This window comes from Podarcis erhardii, assembly GCF_964252035.2.
Source record: "Podarcis erhardii genome assembly, chromosome: 16".
In the NCBI taxonomy this organism is placed as follows: Eukaryota; Metazoa; Chordata; class Lepidosauria; order Squamata; family Lacertidae; genus Podarcis; species Podarcis erhardii.
Genome location: NC_138514.1, coordinates 2,313,920 through 2,328,857, shown reverse-complemented (window position 1 = coordinate 2,328,857; position 14,938 = coordinate 2,313,920). Strand labels below are relative to the sequence as shown.

The window sequence follows — 14,938 nt, the reverse complement described above, 5'->3', positions numbered from 1 at the left end:
TCTGAAAATGTGGGGTGCAGGGAACAGGCTTGAATGTTAAAATGAGAGGTGCTCAGGTTCACGTGCATCCAGGTGGCGCACATTCTGCCCCAGAAACATTTTTCACTGAGAGAGATGCTGCTCTCCATCTCACTCTCTCCTAATCCTACCTAGATCCCAGAACCATCCAATGAATCTGAATGTTGGGAGATTACAGGCAGACTAAAGAAGTTCCTCACACACAGCTAAACTACAGAATTTGCTCCAACAATAAGTGGCAGTGACCACCAGCTTGCATGGCTTTACCAGAGAACAGGATGAATTCCTGAAGGAAAAAGCCACCAGTGGCTATTAGTGTCCAGCCATGACGACTATCTCCAGGGTCTAAGGCAGGGGTCCTCAAACATTTTAAGCAGGGGGCCAGTTCACTGTCCCTCAGGCACTGTTGAGGGTCAGACTATAGTTTGAAAAAAACATGAACAAATCCCTATGCACACTGCACATATTTTATTTGTGGTGCACAAAAAACAGGAAAAACAATACAATATTTAAAATGAAGAACAATTTTAATCAACATAAACTTATAAGTATTTCAATGGGAAGTATGGACTTGCTTTTGGCTAATGAGATGGTCAATATCTCCTCCCATCTGCTCTGCCGGGCGGCGGAATGAGGCTCCCCAGCCCCAAAGTAGCCACTTTCCTGTCCCGCCTAAGAGCGTAACAGCTGAAAAGGGAAAGCAGGGGGTGGCTGACCTCTCTCCCCCCCCCCCCCGCGGCTGCCTCACTCAAGTTTCTTGACTCACGCAGTGCAGCCAAAGGAACTCTCAGCCACGGACCAGAGAGAGAGAGAATGCAAAAGCGCCGACTAGCCTGCTGCGCATGTGCAGGATCACATCATCCCTCCTGTTGCATGCACACCGCCCCCCCTCCCCACAACCAACCAGCCACACGCGCTATGAACAGACGCCGGATGCCAAGGTCGCACTCGCACATGGGATGCTGTACTTCCTTTCGCCATAGACCCATCAGACAGCGATGAGTTCTGCAATTGCTGGCCGGGCTGGGTTCAGGACCCTGACGGGCCGGATCTGGACCACGGCCTGTAGTTTGAGGACCCCTGATCTAAGGCTGGCATCACAAGCAGGGAGAGTGCTGCTGTTATGTAGCTATTGAATGGAGAGAAAGACACTCTGCACATGCTCAAGGGCATGCAGTTCTTTATTATATTAGCTGGCAATGAGAACCAATTTCAGGGCAAACCTTTCGGAGGAGGGACTGAATCAGCAAGCCCACCAGAGACAGACCTCCGTTCAGAGACAACATTGACACAAGGTGACCACATTCCAAAGGATTAGACCAGGCACAGGCAAACTCTGCCTTCCAGGTGTTTTGGGACTACAACTCCCACCATCCCTAGCTAACAGGACCAGTGGTCAGGGATGATGGGAGTTGAAGTCCCAAGACATCTGGAGGGCCAAGTTTGCCTATGCCTGGGCTAGACTCTTCCTGGGGGTAAGGGGGTCAGGGAAAGACTCTGGGCACCTTAAATCTAAGAAAATTTATTGAGGCATAAGCTTTCCTGCACCCGATGGCGTCAGCTTGTCCTCTGCTAGCATTCAAGGTCTCTTCCGTAGCCACACACAACAGGGTGGGATTGTGCTGGGAAGGACTGAAAGGTGCCCTCCCTGACCCACCCCAGACAAGTGAGGGCTCTCTCAAACCAGATCCATACTAAAGAGTTTCTCTCCGCAGGCAGGTTCCCCACGTGCCACGTCAGTCACAAGAGCCATGGCCCTGCAGGTGCTGCTGGAAGGCTACTCCCATAATCTCAACCGCTAGGCATGCTGGCCAGGGGAATGGGGTCCCACAAGGGCTGGAGAGTGACAGGCTCCCCATCCCTGATTTGAGGAGAGCTTCCTGAAGTCCTGTTGATCTCCATGTGATGGATATACCCTCAGCCCAAAAACAGAGACACCTGCTCACCTCTTCCTTCCTCAGTGGCCTCCCCTCTGGCAAATTGCAGACTGGAAGCTCCAAGCACAAGAGCCTGTCCGCTTGAATTCTGTGAAGAGCCTTGGCACCCTTTCCAGGAGGAGAGGAGCACAGAAGGACAGAAGGAGTTGGCAGGAAGAAGCAGCATTTTCTGGGCCAGATGTCTCTCTCCCTGAAAGGGAATCCCCATCAGTCGCCGGACTCGCGAAGCCTCTTGGATGCCCCTGAAACGCCAGAATACGAGTCTCGTTCGCCCGGCGAGGGATCTGTTTACTCTTATTTACAGATCTCCTTTAAGCTACAGCTAAAAAGAACAATTGAAGTCATGCGACAAGAACAGGGCAATCAAAACTAAGAGCCCCCACCCTTTCCCCAGTAAAAAGACACCGGAGGGAAAAATAACTTGCTTAATTTGCTTGCGGAAAGCATCCCCGAAAGAAATAGGAGCGAGGGAATTTGTACGGTGCGCGCAAATTCAAGAGGCAGGGAGTTCCAAAGAACGGGGAGGACGGGACGCACCTCGGGCATGATCTTGGTTCTTCCCTCCCCGGCCCAGAACCCGGAGCCCCGCAGCCCCGCAGCCCGAGCCGAGTTCCTGCGCCAACTTCACCTGTCGGGCTGCCCCCCCCCCCGGACACTCACCGCCAGACGGGGCTCGGGGGGCCCGAAGGCGCCCAGGAAGAGGCGCGCCGGAGAGGCCGGGCGGGCGGGCGGGCGAAGGAGGAGGAGGCGGCGGCGGCGGCTGCTGCGCCGGGCGCCCCGAGCTGCTCTGGCCGCGCGCCGCCGCCGCCTCCTCCTCCTCCTCGCTCCCGCGAAGGGGCGGACGCGCCTCCCTGGTGGGCCGGCGGCGGCTGCGGCGGCGAAGGGAGCGGAGGCGAGCGCCTCCTTCTGGAGCCCCGGAGCCCCTGCAGGCTGCGCCGGGGACCGCGGCACTGGAGAGCGAAAAAGCCTTGGTGGAATGCCCCAGATGTGCTTGGACTACAACTCCCGTCATCTCGGACCGCTGGTCCTGCTAGCTAGGAATGATGGGAGTTGTAGTCCAACCACATCTGGGGACCCGAGGCTGAGAAAGGCTGTATTACACCAATGGGCCCCGTCCCCATTTCTTACGCACAACAACCTCCCTGCGAGGGAGGTTAGGCAGAAAAGAATTCCTCCAGGGAAGGCTGCGGCTGAGGGAGGATGAAAACCTGGCTCTCCCCAACTGCAGTCCAGTATTTGAACCACTACACCACCTGGCTCTCAACATGCTGCTCGATCAAAATCTAGGGCTGACTAGTCCATCATCTCACTTCCAGCAATAGGTGCTTCGGATAAACCCAAAAGCAGGGGTGTGGCACCTGTGGCCTTCCAGATGTTGCTGGACTTCAACCCGGGTTGCCCTTGACCACAAGCTCTGCTGGCCGGGGAAGATGGGAGTTAGACCAACATCATCTGGAAGCACAGAGGCTCTCCATTCTGGGCTGGGGGGAGAGACAAAAGCCCTCCCAGGTTGCACTGCCCTCTGGGAACATCCATCTTAATGCAAATAAGCTAAGGCGGCAACTGTGAACATTTTCTTTGTAAACCACATTGAGTTTTCTTACAATCAAGCGGTGTATACATGTTACGCAATCAAAAGAAACCCCTAACGTCTATGGGAGTAAGCTTCCTGGAGTTCTGTGGGGCTCACTTCTGAAAACATTCACACATCTAGGACTGGGCTGCACTGCCAGTGGTGGCACCATCAGCCTAGGGCTCTGGGGCAGAAGTCCAGGGTAGTCCAGTAGAAGCAGGAGGGGCCCTAGCACAGCAGCATGGGCTTGCCACATCTTGAAATGTGAAGTACTGCGATGCGTCTTGCTTTCTAGGGAGCTGCCCACTGTAAGACCATTGAACCCAGAGGAAGGAGCGTAGTTCCATGACAGAGCATCTGCTGTGCATGTAGGCAGCCTGAAGCTCAGACTCTGGCATCTCCGGGGGGGGGGGCTGGAGAGCCTCTGCCAACCAGTGTAGACAACACCAACACCCCTCCTACGCAGGTTGAGACAACAAGGGGCAGCAGCAGCAGCGCCTGCATCCTTGAGGAACCAGCAGTGGTCCCCTGATGCCAGCACAGATGGTGTCTGAACTCACCTGTGAGTAAACAGGGCATTTTAGACTTGGGGCTTAATGGCCTCACCTCCCTTAGATGGTGATGTGTATCGCTTCACCTGTTTCAAAATATGGCAAGCCAGCCCTGCTACCTCTGGGACCCTTTCTGCCCATGCCAGTGAGCTGAGCCCAGAGTGTCTGCCCCAAAGTCCTGCCCTGGCAATAGCCCCTTGCACACAGTGGGGCTTGCTGCTGCTGTTGGCCTCTGCCTGTCACGAGAGACAATGGAGTGCTCCTCCAGGGGTGAAGTCAAACTGCTGTGTCAGCGGCACCAGTGTGACCTCCTTGGGGCACAAGCCTGGGCCGTTGGTATGGGGGTCCTGGGCTGTCTCCCTCTCAGCTGTACTGATGGGGTCCAAAAGAAATCAGAGCAATACATTTGGCACCAGCTCGACCGCAGGAGCTGCCAGAAGGAGGCAGACTTCCAAACCACAATGAATGAGCTCTTGCCTCACTGGCCTTGCAAAGAGATGGTCTTACATCTGGCCTTTCAACTTCAGCAAATTTTGAATTTGGTTTATGAGACTTTTGACACCATATTTTAGTTAAAAACAAGGGCACAGCTCAGGCCTATGCATTCTCTTGGGAGATGTAAGCCCCATTCAGTTCAACAGGACTTGGTCCCTCCCTACTAAATGCACTGCAGCCTTAGAAAAACTGACCTGAAAGAGTGAAACCAGAATGGAGGCAGGGTGGGCAATCTCTTGCCTCTCCCACCAAATTTAATCACTTACTCCAATGATAGAATGTTTGTGCTATAAATTAAAGTGCAAATCTCACTGCGTCTCTTTGGTTCCACACTTTGTAATCCATTAAAGCTGAAGGAAACAGGATTGTCATGCATTAGAGAGGGCAAGAAGGGGAAACCTGCAGATTCAGTTCTTACAATTTAGCCCATTAAAAAACCTTAGACTAACAAATTTTTTAGTACCAGCTGATCTCTTTCATCTCCATATCTGAGGGAAGTATCTTGAAGTGACTTTAGCAATCCTCTCTGCGAAGACTTATTTACTAAAAACTTTTAAAAAGAAATAAATGTGTTGCATTTCAGCAAAATAATGGTACAAAAGCAAATATGCTTTTCTTTCCAGAATTTGAGAGAAGGGCGCATCTCCGTGGGGCAGCACAAGCTGCAGGGCAGATCCTAGGTTTGTTTGTCTATTTACGGAATATCAATGTTATATCTGATGAAATGGTTTTGCTGTTTTTGGAATTTGATTATTAGTTTTGCTGTTTTAGAGTTTGTTAAATTGATTTTAGTGTTTGCAGAACTTGTATTCTGTGTTTTATTCCGCTTTTGTTGTGTGCACCTGCTTTGGTGGCTTAATGATGTGAAATGGTCTATAAATGTGTTTAATAATAATAATTTATTATTTTTAAAGATTTATAAACTTCTCATATAAAGTATCAGAGTAGTGTACAACCCCCAATCCCACAAAATAAGTATATATGTATTTGTTCACCATGACCAATATAGATAAAATACAATACCAATAGATGATCAATAATAATTTAAAGTATAAGGCAACAAAGTCTTAGGTGGATAAAAGTCCTAAGCATGTATCTAAAATAGTAGATTGTTGGTGGATTCCTTAACTTGAATGGCAATAAATTCCATATTAAGGATGACTTTAATCCTCGCCATCTTCAGGTAGGGCTGTAAGAAACAACTGCCTGAAACCCTTGGAAGCTGTCAGCCAATGGCCTTAAGAAGTATGAGGCAGATTCCTGGGAGCTTTATTGTGTGTTACTGTTAGCATCCGTCTGTCTAGAGAGACAAGGGAGTGAAATATTTGTGAGGGGCAGGGAGAATATTGCCCTTCCCAAATGGCACCCTAGACGATCACAGCCCCTCTGCACAGGCAATATAAAAAACTGAAGGCATGTGTGCAAAATAGGTTTGTGTCTGGAGCCAGAGAGAGGTCTTTTGTTTTGCCCTGAAGCCTAATTCCCTCTGTCTCTTGAGGTCAGTCAATAAACTCAGTAAAACCCTAAAGTGACTAAGGCTGGGAGGCAGCTGACCAAGAAAGACCCAGCCAAGCTCAGGTATGTTGCTCAGCCTACCTCCATGCTAATCTCTGTGTACACTTGACTACTGAAAAACAAGCATGTCATTCTGCTGTGGGCAGGGACATCTAGGGACAGAGACAGAAGATCAATGGGTTGTATCCAATGGTAGTCCTACTCAGGGTAGACCCATCAAAGTCAATGGGTGTGATAATTTAGATTCATTAAGCTCAATGGGCTTACTCTAAGTAGAACTTTGCTGGCAACAACCCAATTGCATTCTCTCTCTCTCAACACTTTTATATACAGAGGAAGTATTTGCATTTCAGAGGCTTAAATTGCCGTTTTTTGCTTTTACTGACCTGCTCATGTGCCTGCAACAGTAGCTTGATATGTGCCATGTGGACATATCAAGCTAACAAAATAAAAGTGATGTGAAAATCTTCAGCTACGCAGTTTCTGCACATCCAGTTATTGTTAAAGGAAGAGGTAACAGTAAAGGTAAAGGGACGCAGGTAGTGCTGTGGTCTAAAACCACGGAGCCTCTTGGGCTTGCTGATCGCAAGTTCAGCAGTTTGAGTTCATGTGACTGGGTGAGCTCCTGTTGCTCTGTCCCAGCTCCTGCCAACCTAGCAGTTTGAAAGCATACCAGCAAGAGTAGATCAATAGGTACCATTGTGGCAGGAAAGTGAATGGCATTTCCATGCGCTCTGGCTTCTGTCACGGTGTCCTGTTGCACCAGAAGTGGTTCAGTCATGCTGGCCACATGACCCCAAAAGTTGTCTGTGGCCAAATGCCAGGTCCCTGGCCTGAAAGTGAACTTTGACTGGACTTAACCATCCAGGTGTCCTTTACCTTTAAGAGAGAGGGAAAGAGCCATTCAAAAGGAAGGGGGGAAACTGTCAGAGAAGAGAGAAGCCCTAGAAAGGGCTTCCTCCCCCCACTATCTACCCTGAATTTTCTTCCTTGCTGTTTCTACAATATTTACTGCTCCCAATACCCCCTCAAATTGCTTTTCTTCTAGAAAAAAATGTGCTGGTATTGTGTACCCTTGAGTGCCCCCAGAATAAGGCACTGCCCCCTCAACTCTTTTCAAATCTGTTTTGTTCTTTCTCACACAATCAGTATTTGATTTGCAAATGAAATTAAATAGCTCTGTATATAAACAAATGTATGGGGATCTCTCTAACCTTCCATTTTACACTGTGATGTTGCTGTCTCTCGCATGGCAGAATTAGGGGATGCAGTCTTCCCTGAGGCACTCAGGATTGTCAAGGTCCAAGGGCAGAGGCTAGGAGTTGTCCCTGCTGTGAGATGCTCAGCCATCATGCCTCTGCACCAGAGGAATCTTCACACTGGTACCTCAGGCAGAAAATCCAAATGGCAATGTTTCCAACATTAATACATGGCAGGGGGACAACTGAAGACTTTACACTGCCTTTCTAGAAAAGTACACAAGCCAGAAGTTCTCCAGGCCAAACTCCATGAAGTAAGTAAGAGCTGCACAATACCACACAGGATAACTTCCCAAGGGACAGGGCTTCTAGAGTCAATTTGTCTACCTCCCACCCATCAGGGCTCCCAAAATTAGCCATTTAAGATAGTGCTCTCTTGCTCTCTGCCTTTGTGGGATCTTCAATCTGTGGACGCTTTAGAAACAACACAGCAAAAGCCACACTTGACTTTAGATCAGCGACATTTTATTGGCAGGACAAGCTGTATAGGCAATAATATGAAGGACTCTCTTGTCCCAGAGCGAACCAGACAGCCACTCGCCTCCTCCAAGCTGACAGAGTTCAGTGGTGCTGTGCAGCGCAGGCACAACACATCTCCGAATCATGTGTCAGGTCAGGAGACCCAGTCTTATCCAAAACGCTAGATGAGGTTGTTTCAAATAGTGGTGGTTGGGGTTCCTCACAAGTTGTGAGAGAAGAGAGATGAGCTCTCCCACAAGAGGATTTGCCGTCTCTACCAAACTCCCCTTGCAAAAGTGCTGCTTCAAGGGAGTGATGGGTTGACAGCAGGGCTGCCCCTAACACTTTGCTGCTGGAGCAAAGTGTTAGTGCCCCCCACCCTTCGTTCCACATACAGAAGCTGAATGGACCAGGACCGTGTTTCAGTGAGGCACCTGAATCTCATTTTGAGGCTGTACAAACTCCATACATTTAAGGCACATTTGAAGCACAGGGTCTCTTCCAACTCTACAGTTCTATGATTTTGCCTCCCCCCCAACCCCCCCCCCCAAAAAAAGAATCCTGGAAACCAGCTTGTTAAAGGTGATGGGAATTGTAGCTTTTGAGGGGTAAACTATGGTTCCCATGATTTTTTTTGGGGGGGTGCTTTAAAGGTATGGTGTCTAAACTGCCTAAGACTGGCAAGAGGATCACATCCTGCCGAGTGCTCACCTGATGAAAGCAAGCTACTTTAGGGCAGGATTATGGCACACACAGCTCTGATCCTATGAAGGGCATTGCTGAGCCCCTCCAGCATCTGCCACCTGAGGCAGTTGCCTCACTGCCTCATGATAGGGAGGACCAGTGAACAGTCCTTTGCTATGTGCTGGTTCTGTGGCATATGCGGCAGGAAAGGCTTCCTTGAAGGTAAAGAGTCTGGAAACCACTGAGCCAAGATGCTGAGTCTGAACCTGCAAGGTGCTGCTACCATGTTTCTTAAAAACAAAAGGCAGCCTCTGTTGTTTGCCTAGAGCAGAGACTCAACTCCACCAGGGCTGGTCTCAACCTGCACATCTTCTCTCCACAGGTGGGACTCTCTCAACACCCCACTTGCACAGCTGTTCTGCTGCAGTGTGGAGGACAATTTTGTTAGGACTGTGCAAGAGGCTGCAGGAGACATAGATGTCACAGTGTTCTTGGCCCAATACAACCCCCCACTGTCTCTTTCCTCTGTTTTTTTCTGCCTCACCAGCTGCGTATCCCTAGAAGTTTGAGAACAGCTCAAGCTGCGGCTACTCTAGCCACTAGAGAATATCTTTAGACCTAGAAATCTCCCTCCGGTCTTGACCCTTGACTTTGGAGGTGAAAGGAGACTGCCAGAATGGAAAGTTCAAGGAGATTAAGGGCAGGATACAGGCAACATACAAACAGGCCCAGATTTCTAATGCCAGGATAGGAGTCCTGTGGGTCTCCAACGGTGTCTGGCTTTTGCTGCTGGGGGCAGGAATGAGATGCATCTTCAGAGAGGAGCTGTGAACAATGGGCACTTATGCAAAAGCAATAACCACCACTGCTTCTTAGTTGGGGTCAATTAGCACAGATGTCAGTAACCGTAACAGGACTGAATTCTCCCCTTCACTTCCTTCCTTTGACCCCCAACAATTGTATCAATATTAAACCCTTTGTAGCAGGTGCTTAAAATTAGGCGAGGAGGAGGATGAAGATGAACTGCAAGTAAAGACAGAGAGTTTAGGCTAAAGGAATGCTCAAAGTGTGCTCTAGCTGCAGAGGAGCCCTAGGAATCTGCTAACTCTCCAAGTGATCACATCTTTTAGTTTAACACAAGCAAGATAGTGCATCCACTCACAGGAATGATTGGAAGTTATTTTGATCAAAGTCCTAAATGAATCCTTTAGATGGAGAGACCATTTAGATGGACCTCCAGCAGCCAAAGCCTTTGAGGGAAGTTGGGCAGGGTACAAAAATGTTACTACTGGTAGCCACACGGCCTTGCATACACTTGGTGGAGAAGCCTCCTCTAGGCAGGGTCCATGGATTCCCATGGAACACAGAGAAGGTTGAGAGCGCCGTCAGCTCTTCAGTTGTGGTGGGACATTGGTTACAGAGTCTGCAGAACACCACAGGAGTGTTTGTGGTCCATTGCAAGGAAGAAGGATCTTTCTTGTAGGGCAATCACAGGGTCCCAATCCTATCTCCACCTTGCACTGCTGCTATGAGAGCTGGCAGAAGGGCTGGCACTCCCAGATTTGCCCACCAAGAGGAAACTCAGTTGGGCCACAGCAAGCAAAGAGCCTAGGAGGTCATCTGCATTGTCTGCTCAGCCTGAGTCTCTTGCTTGTCACAGAAAGGCTTGAAATAATGATGCTTCATAAATACTGGAGGGTGGGGGAAATAAGAGTGTGATCACCCTGTACAAGGAAGCCAAGACACAGAAGTGGAAGGCGGTGGTCAAGGAACAGAGAACTCCAGAGTACAAGCAGCAAGACCTTCCTTGAACAGAGCTTGGGCTCCAGGCTGGCTCTCACACGACCACCTCTTTTTGCTCCTTGTCTACAGATTGTGGGGCATCTTTCCAAGGAAACCGGATACAAGAGCAGCAGATTCAGTTTCCACTTGGCACACAAGGGGTTGGTCGAGGAGCAGTCACACAGGGGCAACATAATTCCCAGGGAAAGTGCCAAATTTATGTGTTCTTCTAGAGACACCTAAGGTACAAACAAAAGCAAAACAAGAATCCCTGATGAAGGAAAGAGTCTCAAGGTTGCCCACCCTGCAGTAGAAACTTTTCCCAGGAGTGTCCTGAAAAAACCTTTTGAAATAAATATTGGCCTCTAAGGAAGCACTAATTCACTGCACTAATTCACTCTTCAATCTGAAGCACCAGCTTTTTTGGCCACAGTTATGTCCTTCCACATCCTGTTTTGGGGGCCTCTCCAGAACTTTGGGCTCTACTGCAGCTACTCAAGAGCATGATCTGGAGGGTAATGATTCTACACCACCCACACCATGCTGGACTATTCAATGGGTGAACACAGGGGAAAATGAAGGGACCTTAGTTCCAATGTACTTTATGCCGTTTCTAGGCTCCAATTAAAACATGGGCATGTGGGCAGTGACCAATGCCAGGTAAAAAGTTTGCATCATAGAGATGCAAGGGTAGAGTGTCATACTCTACAGGTATCACATTCCTGCAAGCCAAATGCCGAGTTTGATACTTGAGACTGAGGTCTGTCTGATACTGATACTCTGGCATGGCTTGCGCATCATGGCAAGACAAAGTATGGATTACCATGACCTGACAAATGTGCTGGCTCTCAGAGAGCGCTGGCACCCACTTTGCTCTTCCCTGGGCACACAATGGCAGGGAAGCCAAGGTTAGGCTTAGCATATTTTCCAAACTTTGGGATCACAGTTAAAATCTCTCCTTCTTAACCATGACCTGTAACCATAGGATAAACCTTGGCTACAGATTGTGGTTAAGAAGGAGAGAACTGAGCAAAGATGCCAGATTTGGATGACATGCCTTATAAGCCAAACCTTGGCTTCCATGCGGTGATGGGCCGACCTCAAAAGCCCAAGGAGGAGCAGAGCTGCTGTGGTTCCCTCCTTGGCAGCCAGCACCTTCACACGAAGCTTGGCATGCAAAAGCAGCCGGTGTCATGATAGCCTGTTCCTAAGGCTATTGGTGGCCAGGGTGGGAGGGAGGGAAAGGAGACCTTCAAGGCCATAACAAAGGCCCCAGAAAAGTAGCATACAGCCCAGCCCACTTTCCAGTGCTAGGATGGTACAGTCCTCCCCCGTCCCATAAAGTATAGCACCAAGACACACCCACAAACCAGCCATCATCACATTGCTGCATGACATCCACTTGGTCCCCTTCATGAAGTTCCAGCTCATCCTCATTCTGGGGTCTGTACTGATAGAGAGCCTGGTATCTGAAAAACAGAAGCCACTTTGTGAGCCCACTTCCTTCCTGATTTATTTAAGTGAAAGCACAGCCTGGTGTGATGTTGGCCTTGAGCTGGGAAACCAGGGTTCAAATCCCTGGCTGACCTTGGAGCCAGTCACCAACTCTCAGCCTACCTGAGCTTGTTGTGAGGATAAAATATGGAGGGAGGGGGAGGGAAAACAAGGCATGCCACCTTGAGCTCGGGGGGGGGGGAGGTGGGCTGCAAGCATAATCATAAATTAAATACAAATAAATAAAAGATGTGTATTTTTTTTAAAAAAGAAATGTGCCTCAAACAGTAAACACTTCAAAAAGCAAATCAAAGAATAAGGAGAGGACATTTTTCTTTCCCATTTCCACTCTGCAGGCTGTGTGGATCAGAGCCAGTGAACTGTGCTTTGCACATGGAAAAGGAATGTGCCGAGGCAAACACTCTGGGCTGCCCTCCGCCCCATCGCCTTCCCTCCTGACTGGGGGGGGGGGGAGAGTGCTGCCGCTAGGAGATGCTGAGTTGTCTCTGTCTTCTCCAGCAGGAGTTTGCAACGCTTGGAAAGGCCGGCCAAGGTACAGGTAGAGCAGCCAGAGGCCTCGCCAGGCACTGTGCAAGCCCCTCCGAAAAAGGGCCTTGTTCCAAGCCACAGTCCAGACCCTGTCCCTGGCTGGCACCCCAGGGGGCCGTCTGCAGCCAGCCCTCCCCACGGGTCACTGCGCAGGGAGGGAGGGGCTTGGCCAGCCGCCAGGCGGAGCAGCAAAACTCCCCACCCCACCCCCGCTTTGCACTTCCCAGCCCCTCGTCACCAGCCTCACTTACAGGGTCCACTGCGCACTGGAGGGGGGCGCACATGAAGAGACGTGTCCAGGGCTGCGTGGCTGGGAAGCTCCAGGAGCAGCTGCCTGTGGAGAAAGGAAGGAGGAAAGGGGAAGCCGTGGGGAGGACAGAGCTGGGGGGGGGGAGCAATGGCACCATGTCCTGAGCCCTTGGGCAGGAAGTGCCATTAATCTAAGGCTAATGGAAGTAAAATGGGGACACACTGCCTCTTAGGCATGGAGACAGGGAGGAAGGGACTGCACCTGGAGACCTTAACCAAACTTAGGAACTATAATGCCTTTGGTCTGCTGCAGAAGCACTACAGAGAAGCTGAGAAACACCTGGGCTAGATTATGTTACTGTTCGGTGGATTTGTAGTGGGTGGACTGAGCCCCAAGACATGGGGCAGACATGGAACTTCAAAGTGCTGGTGGCTGAGTGAAGGCCACAGCCATGAGGGTCTGTAGGAATGGAGACAGAATATTACCATCTCTCTAGCTTACATTATTCATTTTAACACAGAAAGTGGAATCTTTGCCCTTAAAGATCAGTTTTTTGAGGACAGATGTTTTTTCTGCTTCCTCTAAAACAGAAGTGCATTTGCCCTCTCTGACATCCCTTCTCAGGCCTTCACAGCAGCACCCTTGGGAGCTGAAGCCCCAGCGCCTTGGCAGGGCTTACCAGCATCAACGCCTGTCCTGGGTCTGTGGCCGCCATTTTAGTTTCCCACAATGCCTGGATTGGTGCTACATTGGCGGGGTGGGTGGGTGGGGTGGGGGGAATTTAAATGGCTGCCTGCCACTGTCAAGGCCACGTTCGCTCATGACTGAGTGTCCACTGACATAGGAGGCCCATTGCAAAGCTGGTCCGGGGTCTTCAAACTGCTTGCAAAGCAAGGATATGGTGGGTACCTACCACTGTAGGTGGGGGGCAAGGAAAGGAGAATTGAGGGGAGCAGCCAGGGCCTCACCTGCGGTGGGAAGACGGTTTGTGGTTGTGGAGCCAAGGTGGGGGCCGCAGGCTGCTCAGGCTCCTGAATCTGGAAGGATGAGGCTGGCGATGGGCTGCTGCTGCTGCTGGATGTTTTGACAGGGCTCTGGCTATGGGGACTGAAGGAGGCGGCTCTGGCTGTGCTCTGGGGCCTGCGGGGCACAGCCTCTGGGTGCTCAAACTTCGGGGATGCAGGGAAAGTGAATCCTGAGTGGCTCGAGGAGGAGGAATGCAGCACATCTGTGGCCAGGGAGCCCCGCAGGCCCATCGGGGAGGTGTTGAGCTGCCCCCTGGTGCTCAGGCCGGGGGAGTGTGGCTGGGACGGGGAGCCAGAAGGGGCCCGCAGGCCTGGAGACGAAGGAAACTCCTCCGAGTTCTTCACTCTTGGCTCCTTCACCACCTGCACGTAGTTGGCTGGGAAAATGCCCTGGCGGTTGGTGCCAGAGATGCGGCCCTCGTACCAGTTTCCGTCCACCCTGCGAAGCAGGCAGATGCGCTCGCCCTGGAAAGGAGGAGAAGGAAAGATCAGCACAAGGAAGCTCCTGAGGCTGACTATTTGGCCTGGTTAAGAGATTTCACAGAAATGTAGTGCTGGAGGAGACCTCAAGGGTCATCTAGTCCAACCCTCTGCAATGCAGGAATTCCAGCTGAAGAATTTCTGACAGGTGGTCGTTTCCTGCACTTTTACAAGAGGCTAATTTAAAGCTGGAGCCTGACAGACCCACAAGCTCTTCCAGCCCAAGCATTTGCGGTTCTGCTCCACTCCTCTGTCCTGTTTGGTACCTTGAAAGGTTTAGCAACATCACCCCCAGATAGTCCTTCCTATGATCGTCATACAAGTGACAGCTGTCTCCTGAAACACTAAGGACACTGCTCATTAAAACAACAACAACCCATATCTAATCTATCTATCTATATCCCACCTGTTCTCCGTGGAGCATGCACACCCCCATTTTATTGCCAAGGCTGAGAGAGAGTGCCTGGCCCAGAAAGCTTCAAGGCTGAGAGGGGATGTGAAAGCTGCTCTCTCCAGTCCTAGTCTGACACTCTGACCAACACACCACATGCCCTCTTAAACCTAGGGCTCTTTCTTGCAGCTGGTGACATTACGGGCCGGGAGGCACACTCTGGACAGGCTACATGGAGTGGTTAAGAGGTTGTGAAACCCACACGTAGAATATCACACAATAAGCATATGCACCTATACTGTTGCTTTCCTGTGCATGCTTGCTAGGAGATCACAATTGGTTGGTCTTCCCTGCAAGTGTACACAGCGTGTTTAAGCAGCAAAACACAACAGTCAAACCCCTCACCAGTGATTTTACACATTGCAATCTGCACCCAACTTTCATGTAGGTTTCTGCACCGCAGAAGTGTCTGCCCC

General features: G+C 50.4%; 2 protein-coding genes across 12 annotated transcripts in view; both read right to left on the bottom strand.

Annotated features, from left to right (window-relative positions):
* The window catches only part of PDLIM2 (PDZ and LIM domain 2), a 61,295-nt gene extending 58,615 nt beyond the window's left edge, over nucleotides 1-2,680 (bottom strand). For both annotated transcript variants that reach the window (XM_081843940.1, XM_081843942.1), the window contains exon 1: nucleotides 2,616-2,680. The gene's annotated coding sequence lies outside the window, so the exon portion shown is untranslated. The remainder of the gene's footprint in view (nucleotides 1-2,615) is intronic.
* Nucleotides 2,681-7,791: 5,111 nt separating this feature from the next.
* The window catches only part of SORBS3 (sorbin and SH3 domain containing 3), an 80,015-nt gene continuing 72,868 nt past the window's right edge, over nucleotides 7,792-14,938 (bottom strand). For 9 of the 10 annotated variants that reach the window (XM_081843893.1, XM_081843896.1, XM_081843895.1 and 6 more), the window contains 4 exons: nucleotides 13,535-14,056; nucleotides 12,568-12,650; nucleotides 11,636-11,742; nucleotides 7,792-10,512 (listed from right to left, as the gene is read on the bottom strand). In XM_081843893.1, coding sequence (XP_081700019.1) covers nucleotides 10,451-10,512; nucleotides 11,636-11,742; nucleotides 12,568-12,650; nucleotides 13,535-14,056 — 774 coding nt within the window. In that variant the 3' untranslated portion in view covers nucleotides 7,792-10,450. The remainder of the gene's footprint in view (nucleotides 10,513-11,635; nucleotides 11,743-12,567; nucleotides 12,651-13,534; nucleotides 14,057-14,938) is intronic. The other variant, XR_014151905.1, reaches the window with a different exon arrangement.